Genomic DNA, 23,780 nt, shown 5'->3' with positions numbered 1-23,780 from the left:
TTGTCTAAGGAATAAACTGCGCTCAAGTATATATTAGAGTAGGGCTGATCATGTTTTGTTCAAAGTGAAAATACTTTACGTACCCGCAGAATGCCACAACAGCAACAACAACTATAGAGTTTGTCCCACTTTTTTAAAGCTACAGGTCTTTTTGTGCCAAGTGAGGTGGCTCTGAAAAGAGCCTTTGGTTTGCGAGGTGGTCAGGTGGTTCAGAGGGCAGCAGCTCACTGGCGTAAGGTGTACCTGATGATGGCCTTGGTGGCCTCGGACACGGCGTGCTTGCCGATCTCCCCGGGCAGCAGCAGGCGCACGGCTGTCTGGATCTCCCTGGAGCTGATGGTGGAGTGCTTGTTGGAGCCCTTGGTGGAGCGAGCCAGACGAGCGGCCTCGTCGGCGATGCGCTCGAAGATGTCCTTAACGAACGAATCCATGACGCTCACGGCCTTCTTCGAGAGGCTCAGGCCCTCGTGCACCTGCTTCAGAACCCTGGGGAAGTAGGTGGCGAAACTGTCGGGGCGGCGGCGGCGGCGGCATTGGCGCCTCGGCTGCTTTTGCTTCGGGTTCTTTGGGTCGGCTGCCGAGGGCTCCTCCGTGCCCAGGCTTTCCTCAGAAGAGGGCTCACAGCCAGGCTCAGCCATGTGGTGCTCGTCTTCCCGACAGCTCGGAAGGAAGGACAAATGGCTGCTGTTGAGGGGCGCTGGCCCATTTATAGTCGCTGCATTTCCTGACGTCACGGGCAACCTCCGTATCTGATTGGAAACAATGCAACGCTGGGAAGCGGGGCTCTATGCCAGGCCGTGTCACCTGTGATCGCATACCCTCGAGCTCGACATCACATCGGACGATCAGAGAGGGAATCTGACGTCCTCTAAACTTCTTGGGACCTTGGTCAGAGAAACTTTTGAACGTTCCATTTCATTGTGCATTTTGTCTGCTGATTTTCAACATCAAAACAGTAACAGATCTTAGAAGAGTCATGTTTTTATTGGAATGCTTTATATTCCACATCATTACCTCATTTCCGATAAGCAGTAAGTGCCATTGGTTCAGGACACGCCAGAAACCAGGATGGTCTGGCGACCCAACGTCAATGTGTCCACCTCTTAAAATGACAGCAAAGGTAAAGTGGTGGTGACGGAAACACGTGAGCACATAGGGAGAGAAGGGGGAAAATGATGCCTGGGTTTAAACAGTTAATGAATGTGTAACAGGAGGTAGCACTGTTTGAGCACCTTCCCTTTCTATCCAATTACTTTGTGGAGGGGGGGCACTGTTTTGGCGGGTAAGGAGCAGCACACAAGAAAGGGTGGCATACCTTTCCATTTATACTCCCAAAGACGGTAGATTGAGGAGCTACAAGTAAGAGGTGGGGGGGGGGATTCCATCTGGTCATAACTAATAATATATCTCATAATAGCTCCTCGTGGTGCTAGTTTGTAAACGCTGTAAGGAAGGGCCAGCAGACTGGGATAACCCAGAGCTGAATCTTATTTCCCCATGTTCTCCGCACAAAGCGAGAGGTGAGGATATGCGATTGAGGTGGTTGGCTGTGGTGCCCTGTGAACCTTCAAGTTTGTCCACAAGAGATAACAGGAGATCCCAGAAATTCTCAAGCAGAGCTCTCACGTGCATGTCGGGCCCACCCTGGTGCCCAGTAGTGCCCAGACTAGAATGGAGAGAAAGCCAAGCAGCCAGGAGTCCCCAGTAAGCCTCCATTCTGTCACGGTCACTTGCATACCTTTTTTTTTTTTCTTTCTTGCCAAGCAACCAGATGCCGATCCTCACAGATGGCAAAAGCACTACTGACAAATAAATCAGAACAGGTCTGGGCACGCAGGCCAGTTTGTCAGGACCAGTTTGCTTACCTTTGCAAGTAACTACTACCATTGTCAGATGCTCAGCCTAACCCAACAGGTGCCGCTACGGGAGAGGAGAGGGAGAAGGACCGGCCCCAGAGGGCCCCTTCCCGGTGTACCCCAAACTCCTCCTCCTCCTGACAGCCTGGAACCTGCAGCTACCACAGATGGGTCCTTCTGAAGATCCTTTCCCCTCCTCTGGCTTTCCAGGTATTGTATCAATTAATCCGAGTTGGTATTAAGCTTCCTGTTGCCTCTATCAGAAATACTACAAAAACACTCCAGTGAGAAGAAAGGTCAACCAGCAACATTTGTTCACTGATGCCCCAGCAGGGGAGCTTTTGAAAGACTTTGCCGGAAGCGCCAAAAACTGTAGGCTTTTCAACTCTGGCTCACTGAGAGAGTCTGACCTCCATATCCCAAGCCCATAGTTCCAGAGGAATGACTGGCCAGTTTGGGGCCATTTCTCCTACTACTCAGAATGGACTGCTGTCCTGGGCTAAGCCACCGTGGCTTGGGCAGGAACTCCTGCATGGCCAGCAAAGTGCTGGTGCAAAGCAAGAGCCATAATTGACAAGCACTGGCCCCGATATTTTTGATAACAAATCAATTCTTACTCATATTTTACATGTCTTGTAATTATTTTTTTAAAGATTTTATTTATTTATTTGACAGACAAAGTAAGAGGGGGAGAGAGAGAGAGAAAGCACAAGCTGGGAGACCAGCGGGCAGAGGGAGAAGCTGGCTCCCTGCTGAGCAAGGAGCCCGATGCAGGACTCGATCCCAGGACCCTGGGATCATGACCCAGCCAAAGGCAGACGTTTCACCGACTGAGCCACCCAGGCGTCCCTCTTGTAATTATTTATATAAATGTGTTAAGCATTTTTTAAAGTTGGCATTTGGTGATAATACTTTGGAGCTTTCCAGTTTGGTTTCTTGTTTGATTTTGCCGAGGGTGGCTTGTTCTGGGATTGTGTGCTTGTACAGGTAGATGTTATCTGCAGGAATGTTGTAAAAACCTCAATTAAGGTTACTCCTCCGGGAAGGATTAGATGTGCATTTGCCGTGGGCCTGGGTTTGTGACCAGGAATTGTTTGCATCCCGCTGGTAGTGCTAACCCGAACCCCAGAGCTACACCAGGACACTCGTGTGAATGCGCATGCTCGGGGAAACTCCCCCCACCCCAACTCAGAACTAAGGACCGGGAATCGAATTTTCCTTGGCATCTCCTTTTCCCAATAGGAAACAGTCCAGTTTTCCCAAAGGCTGTAGTCCTTCAAGCACCACTTCATGAAAGCTGAGTATGTAATGCGATGGGTCTTATTCGCTCAGGCCCATGTGGCTAGAGATAAACAACAACAACAACAACAACAACAACAACAACAACAACAAACCTGAACAGTCAAATAGCCTGAGTTAAAATACATGGTTGGCGTCAAGGGAAATCATTTCAATACTATTAATTTGAACAACTCTCCTCTGACCTGACGGAAGTGGTGAGAGATACGTCCACTCACAGGTCTGGATTCATACCCTTCTCATCGTGGTTAAGAGCATACAACTGGTCAAAGAAACAAATAGCAGGTAAAGTATAATACCGGATTCCCCCTCAATCTCAGAGGCTGAGTACCCGGTAAGGCTCTTACTGGTTCAGCCTGAGACACCTGACTGCACACTGGGTCCATGGCTGTGAGTCAGTGGCTGCACATCCCTGATTGGCTAACTCAGAGCCGACCGAGGCTTGAGTTGCCTTGACTGGATGCCTCCATCATCCTCAGGAAGCTGGTCTGCAAGTCCAGAAGGTTTGCGTTTTCCACAAGAAAAGATTACAGGCTTGGGAAGAATAGAATCAGACATATCTGGGCTACTTAAAGCGGTAGCTCCAGTTACTAGGGAGCCTGGAATAGGAATTGGTTCCTGAACTTTTTGATTTAGTGATTTCTGTACTGAGTTTGGGTTGTCTCTTCTGTTTTCCCATGAATTCCATAACAAAAGTAATGTTGAAGAAGTTTCACTGGGGTGGGGGGGCACCTGGGTGGCTCAGTCAGTTAAGCGTCTGCCTTCAACTCAAGGGTCATGATCCCTGGGTCTTGGGTTCGAGGACAGCGTCGGGCCGTCTGCTCAGCAGGGAGCCTGCTTCTCCTCTCCCTCTGCCTGCCGCTCTGCCTGCTTGTCCTTGCTCTGGCATCCTCTCTCTCTCTCTCTCTCTCTCTATCAAATAAATAAATAAATAAATAAATAAATAAATACATTTTTAAAAAAGTTTGATTAGAGGATGTTTGACTTATTAATACTATTTTCCTGGGGTTGTGGCTTATACTTTGTTACTGAAGCAACAAATCCACTTCTATCAGTCTTTACCATTAACCACACTGTTAGAGAATGAATGCTCACCAGATGCCTTGGTCCTCAATTGCCTTCTGAAGTGAACAATCAGAGGTACTCACTTCCCTTTTGTCCAGGCCTCGACACCCATTTTTCCTCACTGCATCTTGGATTTTGTATCTGTCACTCAGCTTCACACTCTCAGTCTTCACAGTCTGTATGGCGCATTCGACGTTGTTTTGCTCATGCTCCTATTTGATTTCTGAAATCGCAGAGCAAAGCACCCAAAGGAGTGCAAAAATGTCCTAACGGATTCCATTTCTTAATATGACTTCTCACATAAAACAATACATATGAGACCAGTACGAAAGACCAAGATGTGCAAAACCTTTGTGTGTCATATGGCAAACACTGGGACTTTGAAACAGCAGCAGTGAGCATGATAGAAAGGAAGCGCCTCAGTGAAATGCTGTTTATGCAAAGAGGCTCACCGTTCTATCTCTGAAAATGGGCATGGTTTGTGAAGAGCCTTTGGCTCCCCAAATATTTTGCCCCATCTTGAGGCACTACCGAGGACAATTTACTGGTCGTTGATTTCCTGATCGTTTTTCCCACTGGCCTGAGGGAGAAAATTCTGTATTTTTCCAAATCCTTTCATTAGATTTTTCAAATATTCCAGAATAATAATAAGCAATAAACCTCACAAGGGTGGCCACTCATGCTACATTCTTACTCTCGTGATCCCAAGGAGAACTCTGGAGGTGTAACGGCTCATCGGAGTTCTTCTACATCGGGCCAAACAAACAAGCAACAAAACAACAACAAAAAACCCAGACTTTGCACCTAGTGATGGAAGAGGCATTTTGCACGCCTTCACGTCTTTGCTACACACACAAGCCTTCTCTGGCATCCTTATTTTTCTGGAACTGCCCACCATAGTTTTCTGGAACTCACGGTGTTCTGCCATAGCTAAGTAAGTTTTGTGATTTGTCTCTCCAGGGGGTACCTGGGGCACTTCTGGTGGGCTAAGGAAAGTTTTTTGAGTTTTGTAGATTACCCAGATTTGTTTGGCGGGAAATGTCATCGTTCACAGGGGCATTTACAAAGTATTTCAAAAGTACGAATGCCATTCTTAAAATATTGACCAAATATTGGTTGCTAAAAATATCCTAATCAATTTCTAAAGCTTGAAATCAAAGTATCTTCACTTTTACAGAGATAGGAAGCTAGAAAAATTTTTTAAAAATACAATAAAATTAAGCAACATTAATACCATCTTGAGTCAAAGGCTGCTGAATGAGGTCACCTCACTTCTCTAATGGGACACCAAATAATCAATATGATGGAAGAGGCAGTGCATGCGCCCACGTACAGCTCAGGTTTCATATCTCACACGGGTTGTTTACCCGCCCCCCCCCACCCGCCTGCACCAAAATCATATGAAGACGTCCTCACCCCCAGTACCTCGAATGGGATCATATTTAGAGATAGAATCATGAATGAGGCAATCAAGTCAAAATACCCTCTTTAGCACGGATGCTAATCCAGAATGACTTTTGCTTGTATGAAAGGGAAGAATGTTAACACAGAGACGTGTGCATAGAGAAGAAAACGTAGGGGGGAAGAAAACACCACGAATGGGAGAAGTCGGCATTGTAAGAGCCTAAGAGAGAGACCAGGAACAGATTCTTCCCTCACGCATCTCAGAGGGAAGCAACCTGGCCCACAACCCTTGATTTGGACTTCAAACCTCCAGACCTGTGGGACAGTACATTTCTGTTAGGCTCCCCAGTCTGTGGTACTTTGTAATGATAGCCTTAGCACACTCATGCAGATTTTGATTCCGGAAGTGGGGTGATGTTGTAACAAAGACTTAATAAGTTGGGAGTGGCTTTGAAACTGGGTAATGGGGTGGGGGGAGAAACTGGGTAATGGGTAGGGATGGTAGAGTTTTGAGATACATGATAGAACAAGCCGAGATTGCTTTGAGGGACTGCCAGATGAAATATGGACATTAAGTGTATTTCGGGTGAGGGCTCATACAGAAAAGTGGAGAGCTATAAGGAAAGACTCTATCATCTTAGAGAAGACATAGAGCATCATGAAAATTATGTTGCTAGAAATGTGAGTGTCAAGGGTGCTTCTGCCGAGATAGCAGATGGAAATTAGAGGCATGTTATTGGAAACTTGAGAAATGGCCGTCCTTGTCATCAAGTGGCAGAGCATTGGCCCACGCCACGGTCCAGTGTTTTGTGAAGACTAGAACGTTCACGTGATAAGCTGGGACAGAGAAGCTGGGGAGATTTCTAAGCGCAGTGCTGAAGGCATGGCCTGGTCTCTCCTTGCTGCTCACAGGAAATGCCAGAGGAGAGATGTAAATGAAAGAAGGTAGAGTGAAATAGGAGGAAACTAGCACATGACGATTTGCAAACTTCTCAGCCTAACCAGGTAGCCTGCTTTGGGAAAAGGGCCAAGGGTGTGCCTGGAAAACCATCAGCTGGGAGCTTAGGCTGGTGCCACATGGGTCCAATCGACCATCTCAGCAGCCGCCAGGAATGGAGATACAGTTATCCAAGAAGAATGTGTGCAGGACCCTCCTGTGCCATGGCTTGAACCCTTTGGATTGCAGGGGAAGCCCACAGGTGCCTTATTCTGAGAATTTGACGCTGGCTGAAACGCGGCCAGCTAGGACTAAAGGGAAAGAGATGGCACAACGTGAAGGAAGACTGTTGGACTTGCTGGGATTCTGCAGGCAAGGAAAGGGCCCGCAGATATATCTCACTGGGAACATGTGCTGTTCTTCAGGAAAGGGGGCAAATGACCCCACAGAAGGTTGAGTGGCTGGCAGGGCTGCCACTGCCACTACAGACCCAGAGGTGGAACGCCAGGGTCTGTAGAGCCATCTCCCCCTTGATTCCTGAGACCGAGGCCACCTCCTGGGTTCCAAAGGTTAAGAACACCTGGCGTTCCGAAAAAGGTACTGCAGCAGCCACGGACAGGTGGGAGGCCACCACCTCCCATGGCAGAGAGCGTGGGGCTGCCACCCCTGTGGGATCAGAGCTCAGAGCCTAGAGCCAAAGAGGATTCTTTCCCATCCTCATGATCTAATGTAATGTTTCCTACTGGGACCCACACTTGCTCTGGACCCACAAACCCTTGTTTCCCTTTCCGGTATCTCGATATTGGTATAGTAATGACTGTCCTCTGCCTGTCCGTCCATCGTACTGTGGAAGCAGATAACTTCTTGTCTTCTGTCACACATTCTCAGTTGGGCGGGAATTACACCTCAGCATTAGTCCTAGCTGGAAATGCACCCTTATCTGGTGTACAGGATACTTAGATGAAATCTCGCCTTAGCGTTGATGCTGGAATGGGTGAAGACTTTTGGTGACATTCACATAGGATGAATGTATTGTGGACAGGAGGACATGAATTTGGGGGGCGAGAGGGCTGACTCTTACGGATTGAGTTTCGTCCTCCCATAATTGATATGTTGTACTCCTGATCCCTCATTCCTCAAAATGCGACCTTATTTGACGGTAGTAGTGGCATTACCGTGGTGGTCGTGTTCAGGTGAAATCATTAAGGAAGGCCTCATCCAATAGGACTGTTGTCCTTATTATAGAAAGGAGAAATTTGGAGCCACAGACACTCACGGAGGGAAGACCATGTGAGTAGATATTGTGAGAACGTGGCTATTTTAGGACAAAGAGAACGACTAACGAAAGATGCTTGCCCCGTAGCCCAGAGACTCACCCACCCATCAGACCATGAGTTTGGACCTCTAGCATCCAGGACTGTGAGGCAATAAACGGACATATCATTTAAGTTGACCAGTCCCTGGTATTTGGATTAGCAGCGCTACAAAACTAACATAACATCCTTAGATCGCTGTGATTAAAACACCTATGACTAATCCATCAAGCAAATAAGAAATAGCCGGTAAAGAGAAACAGCTGCTTCCCCACCCCCATCCCCACCCCCACCCCACCCCCACCCCCACCAATCTCCCAGGTGGCACAACCAAGGAGGTCCCTTGTTGGCTCACCTCGGGACAGCTTCTCACACGTGGGGCCAATAGCTGTGTCTCAGAGGATGTAGGTCCCTCATTGGCTGACTCTGAAGAGTCTGGGGCTTGAGCTGCTCTGACCAGAGTCTCCCATCATCCCCATGATGAGGTGTTGCGTGTTATGAAGTTTTGAGTGTCTCAGAAACAAAAGTTGGTAGCCTGAAAGGAACAGAGTCAGGTTAAGTCTGGACGTGTCAGAATAGTAACTTCAGTTTCTAGGGAGCCTGAATAGGTTTTGTTTCTTGAACTTTTGGATTTAGGTGTTTCCGTACTGGGTTTGGGTCCTTGCGTCTGTTTTCCAATGAATTGCATAAGATGAGTAGTGTTTAGAAGAAATTGACTCGGGGGGCACCTGGGTGGCTCAGTCGCTTGGGTGTCTGCCTTCGGCTCAGGTCATGATCCCAGGGTCCTGGGATTGAGCCGCACATCAGGCTCCCTGCTCAGCAGGGAGCCTGCTTCTCCCTCTCCCTATGCTGCTCCTCCTGTTTGTGCTCGCGCTCTCTCTCTCTCTCTCTCTCTCTCTCAAATAAATAAATAAATAAATAAATAAATAAATAAATAAATCTTTTTTAGAAAAAGAAGAGGTTGGCTTGGGTATGTTTGTCCTATTAATACTATATTCCCATGTTGTTGCTTATAATGTGTCAGCAAAGCAGTAGCCCTTCCCTTGTATCATCTTCTCAGTAACCACAGCATTGGACCATGATTGCTCACCAGGTACATTTTTCCTGACTCACCCACTGAAGGGAACAGTCAGATGTATTCACTTTCCACTCTGGACTTCAACATCGAACCCCATTTTGCTTTCTCTTTCCCAGATTTCGTGTGTGTCACTCACCCTTGCATTCCCAGTCTTCCATCCACAGCCCAGTTTCGGTGTATTTTAATGTTGTTTTCCTAGTGCTCCCATGCGATCTGAAATTACAAATGCAAAACACCCACAGCCCACATGTGCCCTCATCCCCCACACATACATCAAACATATCCTGATGGATTCCTGTTCTTTTTTTTTTTTTTAAGTTCTTGTTTTAATTCGAGTTGGTTAACATACAGTGTTACATGAGTTTCGGGTATAGAATGTAGTGATTCAACAATTCCATATATCACCTGGTGCTCATCAGGACAAGAGCCCTCCTTAATCCCCATCACCTGTTTAACCCGTTCCCCTCCCAGCCCCGCTTCCCTCTGGTAACCATCTGTTTGTTCTCTATAATTAAGAGTCTGTTTCATGAGCTCTCGCTCCCTCCCTCCCTCCGTCTCTCCCCCACCCCTTTCCCTTTGGTCATTTCTTTTGTTTCTTAAATTCCACATGTGAGTGAAAGCCTATGGTATTTGTCTTTCTCTGACTGACTTATTTCACTTAGCATCATACTCTTTAGCTCCATCCGTGTCACTGCAAAATGGCAAGATTCCATTCTTTTTTATGACTGAATAATAGTCTGGTGTGTATATATATGCCACACCTTTTTACCCACTCATCAATCGATGGACACTTGGGCTGCTTCCATATCTTGGCTATTGTAAGTAATGCTGTAATAAACACAAGGGTGCGTGTATCCCTTTGAATGAGTGCTTTTGTATTCTTTGGGTAAATACCCTGAAGTGCGATTGCTGGATGTAGGGTAGTTCTATTTTTAACTTTGTGAGGAACCTCCATACTGCCTTCCACAGTGGCTGCACCGGTTTGCATTCCCACCAGCAGTGCACGGGGGTTCCTTTTCCTCCACAGCCTCGCCAGCACCTGTTGTTTCTTGTGTTGTTGATTTTAGCCATTCTGACAGGTGTGAGGTGACCTCTCATTGTAGCTTTGATTTGCATTCCCCGGATGAGTGAGATTGAGCATCTTTTTATGTGTCTTTGGCCATCTGGATGTCTTCCTTGGAGAAACCTCTGTTCATGTCTTCTGACCAATTTTTAATTGGATTATTTGCTTTTTTGGTGTTGAGTCTCGTAAGCTCTTGCTATATTTTGGATACTAACCCTTCATCACATATGTCATTTGGCCATATCTTCTCCCATTCAGTAGGTTGTCTTTTAGCTCTGTTGGTTGTTTCCTTTGCTGTGCAGAAGGTTTTCATTTGGATGTGGTCCCAGGAGTTTCTTTTTGCTTTTGTTTCCCTTGCCTCAGGAGACACACCTAGGGAAAACTGCCACGGCTGATGTCAAAGAGGTTGCTGCCTGTGTTCTCGTCCAAGATTTTTATGGTTTCAGGTCTCACACTTAGGTCTTTAATCCATTTTGAATTTACCTTTGTGTATGGTGTAAGAAAGCGGTCCAATTTCTTTCTTTTGCATGTTGCCGCCCAGTTTTCCCAACACCGGATGTTTCCTGCTTTGTCGGAGATTCCTTGACCCTGTCATTGTGGGTTCATTTCTGGGTTTTCTACTCTGTTCCATTGATCTATGGGTCCATTTTTGTGCCTGTACCACACCGTTTTGATTACTATAGCTTTGTGATATAACTTGAAGTCCGGAATTGTGATGCCTCCGGCTTTGCTCTTCTTTCCCAAGATTGCTTTGGCTATTCAGGGACTTTTGTGTTTCCATACAAACTTTAGGATTGCTTGTTCTCGTTCTGTGGAAAATGCTGGCGGTACGTTGATAGGGATTGCACTAAGTGTGTAGATTGCTTTGGCTGGGATAGACATTTTGACAATACTTGTTCTTCTAATCCGTGAGCATGGAATGCCTTTCCGTTTCTTTGTGTCATCTTCAATTTCTTTCATCAGGGTTTTATAGTTTTCAGAGGACAGTTCTTTCACCTCTTCGGTTACATTTATTCCTAGGTATCTTATTATTTTGGGTGCATGTGTAAATGGCATTGTTTTCTTAATTTCTCTTTCTGCTGCTTCATGATTGGAGTATAGAAATGCAGCAGATTTCTGTACATTGATTTTGTATCCTGCAACTTTACTGAATTCGTTGATCAGTTCTAGCAGTTTTTGGGTGGAGTCTTTCATGTTTCCTACATATAGTATCATGTCATCTACAAAGAGTGGAAGTTTGACTTCTTCCTCGCCAATTTGGATGCCTTTCATTTCTTTTTGTGGTCTGATTGCTGTGGCTAGGACTTCCAGTACTATGTGGAGTAAAAGTGGTGAGAGTGGACATCCTTGTCTTCTTCCTGACCTTTGGGAGAAAGCTCTCAGTTGTTCAGCATTGTGGGTGATGTTAGCATGGGCTTTTCATGGCTGTGGGTTTTTTCATGTTAGCTGTGGGTGTTGTTTTAAAAGATTTTATTTATTTGTTCATGAGAGACAGAGACAGAGACAGAGACAGAGACAGAGAGAGGGAGAAGCAGGCTCCCTGCTCCCCGATGAGGGACTCGATCCCAGAAGGCAGGCAGTTAACGGACTGAGCCACCCAGGCACCCTTAGCTGTGGGTTGTCATGGTTTTTCTTATGTTGAGGTACGTTCTCTCTAAACGTACTTTTGTTGAGGGTTTTTATCATGAATGGATGTTGTACTTTGCCAAATGCTTCTCCTGCGTCTCTCGAAATGATCATAGGGTTCCTATCCTTTGTTTTATCGATGTGATGTATCATGTTGATTGACTTGCAAAGATCGAGCCACCCTTGCAACCCAGGAGTAAATCCCACTTGACCGTGGTGACCGATTTTGTTTTGGCGTGTTGTTGGATTCGGTTTGCTAGTATGTTGTGGAGGAATTTGTGCAGCTATGCTCAGCAGGGATGTGGGATATTGGCCTGGAGTGCTCCTTTGTAGTGGTGTCTTTATCTGGTTTTGGTATCAGGGTAATGTTGGCCTCATGAATGAATTTGGAAGTTTTCCTTCCTTTTCGGAAGGAAATCGCACATCCATGTGCACGAATAGTTTGAGAAGAATAGGTATTAACTCTTCTTGAAATGTTTGGTAGAATTCACCTGTGAAGCCATCTGGTCCTGGACTTTTGTTTGTTGGGAGTTTTTTGGTTGCTGATCCAATTTCTTTGCTGGTTATTGGTCTGTTCAAATTTTCCATTTCTTCCTGATTCCGTTTTGGCAGCTTATATGATGCCAGGAATTAATCCATTTCTTCTAGGTTGTGCAATTTGTTGGCATAGGGTTTTTCATAATATTCTCTGATAATTGTATTTCTGTGGTGTTGGTTGTTATTTCTCCTCTCTCGTGTGTGTTTTTATTTTGGGGGGGGGGGTCCTTTCTCCTTTTTTCTCGATAAGCCTGGCTAGAGGTTTGTCCATTTTACTGATCCCCCCACCCCCCCCCCCACCAAAGAACCAGCTCCCGGTTTCGTTGATCTGTTCTGTTGTGTTTTTAGTTTCTGTATCATTTATTTCTGCTCTAATCTTTATTATTTCCCTCCCTCTGCTGGTTTTAGGTTTTGTTTGTTGTTCTTTTTCTAGCTCGTTTAGGTGTTATTTGAGATTTTTCTTGCTTCTTGAGGTAGGCCTGTAATCGCTATTAACTTCCCTCTTAGGACTGCTTTTGCTGCATCCCAGAGGTATTGGACCATTGTGTTTTCATTTTCATTTGTTTCCATGTACTTTTTAATTTCCTTTTATTTCCTGGTTGAACCATTCATTGTTTAGTAGCATGTTATTTAACCTCCCTGTATCTGTGGCCTTTCCAGATATTTTCTTGTGGTTGACTTCTAGTTTCACTGAGTTGTGGTCAGGAAAGATGGGTGGCATGATTTCGATTTTGATCTTCTTGAGTTTGTTGAGGCTTGTTTGGTGGGCTAAGATGTGATCTATTCTGGAAAACGTTCCCTGTGTACTTGAAAAGAATGTGTATTCTGCTGCTTTAGGATGGAATGTTCTGAACATATCTGTTAAACCCATCAGGTCCAGTGTGTCATTGAAGGCCATTGTTTCCTTGTTGATTTTCTGTTTAGATCATCTATCCATTGACGTAAGTCAGGCATTAAAGTCCCCTCCTACTATTGTATTATTATTGATTAGTTCCTTTGTGTTTGTTATTCACTGTTTTATGTATTTGGGTGCTCCCACGTTGGGTGCATAAGTATTTACAATTGTTCTATCTTCTTATTGGAGTGTCCTCTTTATTATTACATACTGTCCTTCTTAGTCTCTTGTTACGGTCTTTGTTTTAAAGTCTAGTTTGTGCGATACAAGTATTGCTACTCCAGCTTTATTTTGACATCCATGTGCACGATAGATGTTTCTCCATCCCCTCACTTTCCAACTGCAGGTGTCTCTAGACCTAAAATGAGTCTCCTGTAGGCAGCATATAGATGGGTCTTTTTTTTTTTTTTAAATCCATTCGGTCACCCTGTGTCTTTTGATTGAATGTAAATGGACTAAATGCTCCAAAGTAATTATTGATAGATATGGATTGATTGCCATTTTATTACCTGTTCTGTGGTTGTTTGTGAAGATGTTCTCTGATCTTTTCCTGTCTCTGTCTCTTTCATGTTTTGCTGATTTTCTTCAATGATATATTTGGATTCCTTTCTCTTTATTCTTTGCATATTTATTAGCGGTTTTTGATTTGTGGTTACCATTAAGTTTGTATATAACCTCTTCTGCATATATCAGTCTATGAAGTTGATGGTCACTTAAGTTTGATTCCGTTCTTGCCTCCTCTCCTCCCCATGTTTTAGGTATATATTGTTACATTTTAGTTTTCATTTATTTTTATTTTTATTTTTCTTAGAGAGGGAGAGAGTGGGGAGTGGAGAAAGGAGGTGGAGAGAGAGAGTCTTAAGGGGGTCCACACTGGCCATGGAGCCCAACGCAGGGCTCGATCCCACAAACCCAAGATCAGGACCTGAGCCAAAATCAAGAGTCGGACACGCAACCGACTGAGCCACCCAGATGGCCCTATGTTGTTACATTTTAAATCCTTTTATTTTGTGAATTCCTTGACTGCCTTTTTGCAGAAATATCCAATTTTTAGTACTTCTGTTTCTTTTCTACCTTTATACTGTCACTTCTGGTTTCTCCTTTCCACTCAAAGGGTCCCCTTTACTATTTCTTGCAGGGCGGGTTTAGTGGTCACAAGATCCTTTAGTTTTGGTTTGGCTGGGAAACTCTCTCTCTCTCCTTCTGTTCTGAATGGTAGCCTTGCTGGATAGAGTCTTCTTGGCTGCAGATTCTTTCCTTTCAGCACTCTGCATATATCACGCCACTGCCTTCCGGCTTGCAACGTTTCTCTTGAGAAGTCTCCTGCTAGTCTTAGAGGTTTTGCTTTTCCCTTGTAAATTACTGTCTTCTTTTGTCTTTCTGCTTCTTAAAATTCTCTTTATCACTATGTTTTGCCGATTTAATTACGGTATATCTTGGCATGGGTCTGTTTCTGTTGATTTTGATAGGGGTTCCCTGTGCCTCCTGGATCCGGATGTCTGCTTCCTTCCCCAGTTTAGGGAAGTTTTCAGCTATTATTTCTTCAAATACATTTTCTGCCTCCTTTTCTCTCCCTTCTTCTTCTTCTGGGACTCCTATAATGTGAATGTTATTGCATTTGGTGGAGTCACTGAGTTCCCTAAGTCTATTCTTGCTTTGTGTAATTCTTTTTTATCTCTACTGTTCAGCTTGATTCCTTTCCGTTCCTCTGTCTTCTAGGTCACCAATTCACTCCTCTGCATCTTCCATCCTGCTGTTCATTCCATCAAATGTGTTTCTCATTCTGTATGAGAGAGAAGGAGAGAGACAGAGCACAAACGGGCAGGGGCACAGGGAGAAGCAGGCTCCCCGCTGAGCAGGGAGCCAGATGTGGGGCTCGATCCCAGGACCCTGGGATCATGACCCGAGCCAAAGGCAGAGGCTTAACCGACCGAGCCACCCAGGCGCCCCTGGTGTATTTAGTTCTTGTGGATGGTATCTACTGTAAATGTGGGACGGGGTGAGCTCATTCTCCTCCTACTCTGCCATCTTCCCAAGCTCCTCTGGATTCCCATTCTTAAAAGGACTTTTTAACTAATACGATATGCATGAGACCAATGTGCATGAATAACTGAAAAACTACTGTAAGTCATATTGCCAAACAGGGCATTTTGAACCAGCAGCAATTAGCGTGACAGGAACTAAGTGACTTAGAGAAACAGAATTTTATTTTTCTAAATGGTCCACAGTCCTTTCTCTGAAAAGGCTTATGGCTCTGAAAAGAACCTTTGGCTTCAAAAATTTTGTGTCCCCATGTAAAAGGCAATTTCTAGGCACCACCCACAGGGACTTACTCGCACTTCATTTGATGGGAGCTTTCCTTGAGTATTTATGTAGCAAGCCCCCCCCACCCATCCCTTTACATATCCCTTTGGCTTTCTCTCTCTTCTGATGGGCTCGAGAAAAGGTTGGATTGCTGTAGTTTACCTAGCTTTTGTCTCACTGTTTGGCTCAGAGTGACGCGTTTCACGGGTTTCTACATTCAAATCAAAGGTTATTTAGAATTTATTTTAAAAGTTCACGTGGAACACAGAGCAGACATGATGAAATAGTGGGTTTTAGTGCGACACCTAACAGATTTCAGAGGACTGAAGTCCCCCGGTGTGTTCTCTCTCCACAGATAGATAGGAAGCTGGAAATCAATTAAATGAAAAGTACTTGCATAATCACCAACTACTTTGAAATTCAGCGTGTACCTATGGGAAAAGGAAACAAGGAAAGAAAAAAAGCCCATGCACCAGGAAGAAAACACAATGGGTATTCAAGGGCAGTACCAGTATCCTGAATCCTCCTCCGCATCAAAACATTTGCGGTAGAGGCAAGAGTCATCTTTGCTCTGGTAACTGCCAAACAGCCTCCTCTTATTTTGATGCAAAACGACAGGGACATGTCCCACTGTGGCATCTGCATGCTGACACTTCAACCACCCTGGTTTAAAAGCAAGAGCTTCAACGGAAACCCTCAGGCAGGCAGAGGATCCTACCACCTTCCCGCTCAATCTCCGGGGGGCGTGTCATAGGAAGGCTGTTATTGGTTCAGCCCTGGTCACCCCACCACCCTTTGGGCCAATGGCCGCGGATCATGTGCTGCCGGTTGCTTATTGGCTGCGGCTAGCCGAGGCTGGGAGCAGAGCTGCTCTCATTGGACCACCCCGTCATCCATGTGTAATCGCAGTTCAGGAAGATGTTGGTGTCAAAAGGGAAAGACGATAGGCTACCAAAGAACAGAATCCGATAAATCTGAATGAAGCAAAGTAGGTCTTTCACCAGGTCGGGAGCTGGAGTAGAGCATGATTCTAGATAGCTTCAGTTTTCTGCACAGTGTTTGGGTCCTCTTTTACGTATTTAATCGAATTTGAATAAGGGGGTGTGTTGAGGGAGTGTGAACAGGGTGCGTGTGAGTTTTGTTATCTGCCACAGCGCTTCCCTTGTTGCTGTACCAACACACTCAAAAAAATCTCTAGTCGAGACTACTCTACACAGGGGGGAGAAGGAGAATCCAAAAGGCAAGAAAAATTATTGTGGACACAGCTGTGACCATAAGGAGTCTGAAGAGGCTTACCTGAAGGAATGGGCCATTTAGGAAAGTAGTGAAATGCGGTATGGCCAAGGAAAATCCTAACAGACCGCACCACACGCATATATTAAAGTGGACTTGACAACGATTTGCCATGTTCTGCTCACGGTAAAAGTGTTTTAAGAACGGGCAGAATGGCGCAGGTCCAAAAACCGCTAGGCTAGGTGGCACTCTGGGGAGTTACAGGTCTTTCAGGGCCAAGTGAGGTGGCTCTGAAAAGAGCCTTTGGTTTGCGAGGTGGTCAGCTGGTCCGGAGGCAGCTCATTCGCGTCTCTGGAACCTGATGATGGCCTTGGTGGCCTCGGACACGGCGTGCTTGCCGATCTCCCCAGGCAGCAGCAGGCGCACGGCTGTCTGGATCTCCCTGGAGCTGATGGTGGAGCGCTTGGTGGAGCGAGCCAGACGAGCGGCCTCGTCGGCGATGCGCTCGAAGATGTCCTTAACGAACGAATCCATGACGCTCACGGCCTTCTTCGAGAGGCTCAGGCCCTCGTGCACCTGCTTCAGAACCCTGGGGAAGTAGGTGGCGAAACTGTCGGGGTGGGGGCGGCGGCGGCGGCCGAGGCGACCGCGACTGCGACCGCGGCCGCGGCCGCGGCCGCGGCGCCTCGGCTGCTTCTGCTTCGCGCTCTTCGGGTCGGCTGCCGAGGGCTCCTCCGTGCCCACGCTTTCCTCGGAAGAGGTCTCACAGCCAGGCTCAGCCATGTGGGGCTCGTCCTCCTTACAGCTCAGAAGGAAGGGCACTGGCGGCGCTTGACGGGGTGCTGGCCCATTTATAGCCACTGCACTTCCTGACGTCACAGGCAAGCCCTACCTGATTGGACAAAATGCAAAGCCGGGAAGCGGGTCACTGAGCCAGGTCTTGTCAGATAGGATTGCAGACCCTCGAGCTTGCCTACATTTCAGTCAGGATGGGCTACGGGAGGCCTCCGAAGTTCTTGCGATGGCCACCAGAAAATCTTTCAGACATTCTAGATGTCTGGTCACGATCTCACGGTTGGGGAATCTAGTTCAATATCGGGCTCTGCGCTGAGCTTCGAGCCTACTTGGGAATCTCTCCGCTCTCTCTGCCCCTTCCACTTCTCTCCTACCCTCGCTCTCTGTCCCTCTTTTAAAACAAAGCTTCACGTGGAAATCTGCAATAAACTACACCTTCAGACGGAGTGTTTGAAAGATTTTCTGGTGGCCACCGCAAGAACTTTAGAGGCCTCCCGATGCCCATACTGACTGAAATGAAGGCAAGCTCGAGGGTCTGCAATCCTATCTGACAAGACCTGGCTCAGTGACCCGCTTCCCGGCTTTGCATTTTGTCCAATCAGGTAGGGCTTGCCTGTGACGTCAGGAAGTGCAGTGGCTATAAATGGGCCAGCACCCCGTCAAGCGCCGCCAGTGCCCTTCCTTCTGAGCTGTAAGGAGGACGAGCCCCACATGGCTGAGCCTGGCTGTGAGACCTCTTCCGAGGAAAGCGTGGGCACGGAGGAGCCCTCGGCAGCCGACCCGAAGAGCGCGAAGCAGAAGCAGCCGAGGCGCCGCGGTCGCAGTCGCGGTCGCCTCGGCCGCCGCCGCCGCCCCCACCCCGACAGTTTCGCCACCTACTTCCCCAGGGTTCTGAAGCAGGTGCACGAGGGCCTGAGCCTCTCGAAGAAGGCCGTGAGCGTCATGGATTCGTTCGTTAAGGACATCTTCGAGCGCATCGCCGACGAGGCCGCTCGTCTGGCTCGCTCCACCAAGCGCTCCACCATCAGCTCCAGGGAGATCCAGACAGCCGTGCGCCTGCTGCTGCCTGGGGAGATCGGCAAGCACGCCGTGTCCGAGGCCACCAAGGCCATCATCAGGTTCCAGAGACGCGAATGAGCTGCCTCCGGACCAGCTGACCACCTCGCAAACCAAAGGCTCTTTTCAGAGCCACCTCACTTGGCCCTGAAAGACCTGTAACTCCCCAGAGTGCCACCTAGCCTAGCGGTTTTTGGACCTGCGCCATTCTGCCCGTTCTTAAAACACTTTTACCGTGAGCAGAACATGGCAAATCGTTGTCAAGTCCACTTTAATATATGCGTGTGGTGCGGTCTGTTAGGATTTTCCTTGGCCATACCGCATTTCACTACTTTCCTAAATGGCCCATTCCTTCAGGTAAGCCTCTTCAGACTCCTTATGGTCACAGCTGTGTCCACAATAATTTTTCTTGCCTTTTGGATTCTCCTTCTCCCCCCTGTGTAGAGTAGTCTCGACTAGAGATTTTTTTGAGTGTGTTGGTACAGCAACAAGGGAAGCGCTGTGGCAGATAACAAAACTCACACGCACCCTGTTCACACTCCCTCAACACACCCCCTTATTCAAATTCGATTAAATACGTAAAAGAGGACCCAAACACTGTGCAGAAAACTGAAGCTATCTAGAATCATGCTCTACTCCAGCTCCCGACCTGGTGAAAGACCTACTTTGCTTCATTCAGATTTATCGGATTCTGTTCTTTGGTAGCCTATCGTCTTTCCCTTTTGACACCAACATCTTCCTGAACTGCGATTACACATGGATGACGGGGTGGTCCAATGAGAGCAGCTCTGCTCCCAGCCTCGGCTAGCCGCAGCCAATAAGCAACCGGCAGCACATGATCCGCGGCCATTGGCCCAAAGGGTGGTGGGGTGACCAGGGCTGAACCAATAACAGCCTTCCTATGACACGCCCCCCGGAGATTGAGCGGGAAGGTGGTAGGATCCTCTGCCTGCCTGAGGGTTTCCGTTGAAGCTCTTGCTTTTAAACCAGGGTGGTTGAAGTGTCAGCATGCAGATGCCACAGTGGGACATGTCCCTGTCGTTTTGCATCAAAATAAGAGGAGGCTGTTTGGCAGTTACCAGAGCAAAGATGACTCTTGCCTCTACCGCAAATGTTTTGATGCGGAGGAGGATTCAGGATACTGGTACTGCCCTTGAATACCCATTGTGTTTTCTTCCTGGTGCATGGGCTTTTTTTCTTTCCTTGTTTCCTTTTCCCATAGGTACACGCTGAATTTCAAAGTAGTTGGTGATTATGCAAGTACTTTTCATTTAATTGATTTCCAGCTTCCTATCTATCTGTGGAGAGAGAACACACCGGGGGACTTCAGTCCTCTGAAATCTGTTAGGTGTCGCACTAAAACCCACTATTTCATCATGTCTGCTCTGTGTTCCACGTGAACTTTTAAAATAAATTCTAAATAACCTTTGATTTGAATGTAGAAACCCGTGAAACGCGTCACTCTGAGCCAAACAGTGAGACAAAAGCTAGGTAAACTACAGCAATCCAACCTTTTCTCGAGCCCATCAGAAGAGAGAGAAAGCCAAAGGGATATGTAAAGGGATGGGTGGGGGGGGCTTGCTACATAAATACTCAAGGAAAGCTCCCATCAAATGAAGTGCGAGTAAGTCCCTGTGGGTGGTGCCTAGAAATTGCCTTTTACATGGGGACACAAAATTTTTGAAGCCAAAGGTTCTTTTCAGAGCCATAAGCCTTTTCAGAGAAAGGACTGTGGACCATTTAGAAAAATAAAATTCTGTTTCTCTAAGTCACTTAGTTCCTGTCACGCTAATTGCTGCTGGTTCAAAATGCCCTGTTTGGCAATATGACTTACAGTAGTTTTTCAGTTATTCATGCACATTGGTCTCATGCATATCGTATTAGTTAAAAAGTCCTTTTAAGAATGGGAATCCAGAGGAGCTTGGGAAGATGGCAGAGTAGGAGGAGAATGAGCTCACCCCGTCCCACATTTACAGTAGATACCATCCACAAGAACTAAATACACCAGGGGCGCCTGGGTGGCTCGGTCGGTTAAGCCTCTGCCTTTGGCTCGGGTCATGATCCCAGGGTCCTGGGATCGAGCCCCACATCTGGCTCCCTGCTCAGCGGGGAGCCTGCTTCTCCCTGTGCCCCTGCCCGTTTGTGCTCTGTCTCTCTCCTTCTCTCTCATACAGAATGAGAAACACATTTGATGGAATGAACAGCAGGATGGAAGATGCAGAGGAGTGAATTGGTGACCTAGAAGACAGAGGAACGGAAAGGAATCAAGCTGAACAGTAGAGATAAAAAAGAATTACACAAAGCAAGAATAGACTTAGGGAACTCAGTGACTCCACCAAATGCAATAACATTCACATTATAGGAGTCCCAGAAGAAGAAGAAGGGAGAGAAAAGGAGGCAGAAAATGTATTTGAAGAAATAATAGCTGAAAACTTCCCTAAACTGGGGAAGGAAGCAGACATCCGGATCCAGGAGGCACAGGGAACCCCTATCAAAATCAACAGAAACAGACCCATGCCAAGATATACCGTAATTAAATCGGCAAAACATAGTGATAAAGAGAATTTTAAGAAGCAGAAAGACAAAAGAAGACAGTAATTTACAAGGGAAAAGCAAAACCTCTAAGACTAGCAGGAGACTTCTCAAGAGAAACGTTGCAAGCCGGAAGGCAGTGGCGTGATATATGCAGAGTGCTGAAAGGAAAGAATCTGCAGCCAAGAAGACTCTATCCAGCAAGGCTACCATTCAGAACAGAAGGAGAGAGAGAGAGTTTCCCAGCCAAACCAAAACTAAAGGATCTTGTGACCACTAAACCCGCCCTGCAAGAAATAGTAAAGGGGACCCTTTGAGTGGAAAGGAGAAACCAGAAGTGACAGTATAAAGGTAGAAAAGAAACAGAAGTACTAAAAATTGGATATTTCTGCAAAAAGGCAGTCAAGGAATTCACAAAATAAAAGGATTTAAAATGTAACAACATAGGGCCATCTGGGTGGCTCAGTCGGTTGCGTGTCCGACTCTTGATTTTGGCTCAGGTCCTGATCTTGGGTTTGTGGGATCGAGCCCTGCGTTGGGCTCCATGGCCAGTGTGGACCCCCTTAAGACTCTCTCTCTCCACCTCCTTTCTCCACTCCCCACTCTCTCCCTCTCTAAGAAAAATAAAAATAAAAATAAATGAAAACTAAAATGTAACAATATATACCTAAAACATGGGGAGGAGAGGAGGCAAGAACGGAATCAAACTTAAGTGACCATCAACTTCATAGACTGATATATGCAGAAGAGGTTATATACAAACTTAATGGTAACCACAAATCAAAAACCGCTAATAAATATGCAAAGAATAAAGAGAAAGGAATCCAAATATATCATTGAAGAAAATCAGCAAAACATGAAAGAGACAGAGACAGGAAAAGATCAGAGAACATCTTCACAAACAACCACAGAACAGGTAATAAAATGGCAATCAATCCATATCTATCAATAATTACTTTGGAGCATTTAGTCCATTTACATTCAATCAAAAGACACAGGGTGACCGAATGGATTTAAAAAAAAAAAAAAGACCCATCTATATGCTGCCTACAGGAGACTCATTTTAGGTCTAGAGACACCTGCAGTTGGAAAGTGAGGGGATGGAGAAACATCTATCGTGCACATGGATGTCAAAATAAAGCTGGAGTAGCAATACTTGTATCGCACAAACTAGACTTTAAAACAAAGACCGTAACAAGAGACTAAGAAGGACAGTATGTAATAATAAAGAGGACACTCCAATAAGAAGATAGAACAATTGTAAATACTTATGCACCCAACGTGGGAGCACCCAAATACATAAAACAGTGAATAACAAACACAAAGGAACTAATCAATAATAATACAATAGTAGGAGGGGACTTTAATGCCTGACTTACGTCAATGGATAGATGATCTAAACAGAAAATCAACAAGGAAACAATGGCCTTCAATGACACACTGGACCTGATGGGTTTAACAGATATGTTCAGAACATTCCATCCTAAAGCAGCAGAATACACATTCTTTTCAAGTACACAGGGAACGTTTTCCAGAATAGATCACATCTTAGCCCACCAAACAAGCCTCAACAAACTCAAGAAGATCAAAATCGAAATCATGCCACCCATCTTTCCTGACCACAACTCAGTGAAACTAGAAGTCAACCACAAGAAAATATCTGGAAAGGCCACAGATACAGGGAGGTTAAATAACATGCTACTAAACAATGAATGGTTCAACCAGGAAATAAAAGGAAATTAAAAAGTACATGGAAACAAATGAAAATGAAAACACAATGGTCCAATACCTCTGGGATGCAGCAAAAGCAGTCCTAAGAGGGAAGTTAATAGCGATTACAGGCCTACCTCAAGAAGCAAGAAAAATCTCAAATAACACCTAAACGAGCTAGAAAAAGAACAACAAACAAAACCTAAAACCAGCAGAGGGAGGGAAATAATAAAGATTAGAGCAGAAATAAATGATACAGAAACTAAAAACACAACAGAACAGATCAACGAAACCGGGAGCTGGTTCTTTGGTGGGGGGGGGGGTGGGGGGATCAGTAAAATGGACAAACCTCTAGCCAGGCTTATCGAGAAAAAAGGAGAAAGGACCCCCCCCCCCAAAATAAAAACACACACGAGAGAGGAGAAATAACAACCAACACCACAGAAATACAATTATCAGAGAATATTATGAAAAACCCTATGCCAACAAATTGCACAACCTAGAAGAAATGGATTAATTCCTGGCATCATATAAGCTGCCAAAACGGAATCAGGAAGAAATGGAAAATTTGAACAGACCAATAACCAGCAAAGAAATTGGATCAGCAACCAAAAAACTCCCAACAAACAAAAGTCCAGGACCAGATGGCTTCACAGGTGAATTCTACCAAACATTTCAAGAAGAGTTAATACCTATTCTTCTCAAACTATTCGTGCACATGGATGTGCGATTTCCTTCCGAAAAGGAAGGAAAACTTCCAAATTCATTCATGAGGCCAACATTACCCTGATACCAAAACCAGATAAAGACACCACTACAAAGGAGCACTCCAGGCCAATATCCCACATCCCTGCTGAGCATAGCTGCACAAATTCCTCCACAACATACTAGCAAACCGAATCCAACAACACGCCAAAACAAAATCGGTCACCACGGTCAAGTGGGATTTACTCCTGGGTTGCAAGGGTGGCTCGATCTTTGCAAGTCAATCAACATGATACATCACATCGATAAAACAAAGGATAGGAACCCTATGATCATTTCGAGAGACGCAGGAGAAGCATTTGGCAAAGTACA

The 23,780-nt window shown here is 45.9% G+C and overlaps 2 protein-coding genes and 1 pseudogene across 2 annotated transcripts; 1 reads left to right on the top strand and 2 right to left on the bottom strand.

The window, feature by feature from the left end:
- Positions 1–224: 224 nt before the first annotated feature.
- LOC123787926 (late histone H2B.L4-like) lies at positions 225–638 on the bottom strand. The gene has a single exon (XM_045790858.2). It carries the CDS (start codon positions 636–638, stop codon positions 225–227), a length of 414 nt encoding a protein of 137 aa, XP_045646814.2.
- A 16,311-nt stretch (positions 639–16,949) lies between these two features.
- Positions 16,950–17,393, bottom strand: LOC123795831 (uncharacterized; annotated as a pseudogene).
- A 723-nt stretch (positions 17,394–18,116) lies between these two features.
- On the top strand, positions 18,117–18,542 carry LOC148106898 (uncharacterized). The gene has a single exon (XM_087859814.1). The coding sequence runs from the start codon at positions 18,117–18,119 to the stop codon at positions 18,540–18,542; it is 426 nt and encodes a 141-aa protein (XP_087715940.1).
- The last annotated feature ends 5,238 nt before the right edge of the window (positions 18,543–23,780 follow it).

This window comes from Ursus americanus, chromosome X, assembly GCF_024610735.1.
Source record: "Ursus americanus isolate L20-20 chromosome X, mUrsAme1.1.p, whole genome shotgun sequence".
NCBI classification, from domain to species: domain Eukaryota; kingdom Metazoa; phylum Chordata; class Mammalia; order Carnivora; family Ursidae; genus Ursus; species Ursus americanus.
Note: the sequence above shows the minus strand (reverse complement) of the source record. Positions and strands in the feature narration are given on the sequence as shown.

Bases quoted from the DNA above. Each gene is read 5' to 3' on its own strand.
- LOC123787926 (XM_045790858.2), bottom strand. From the start codon at position 638: ATGGCTGAGCCTGGCTGTGAGCCCTCTTCTGAGGAAAGCCTGGGCACG.
- LOC148106898 (XM_087859814.1), top strand. From the start codon at position 18,117: ATGGCTGAGCCTGGCTGTGAGACCTCTTCCGAGGAAAGCGTGGGCACG.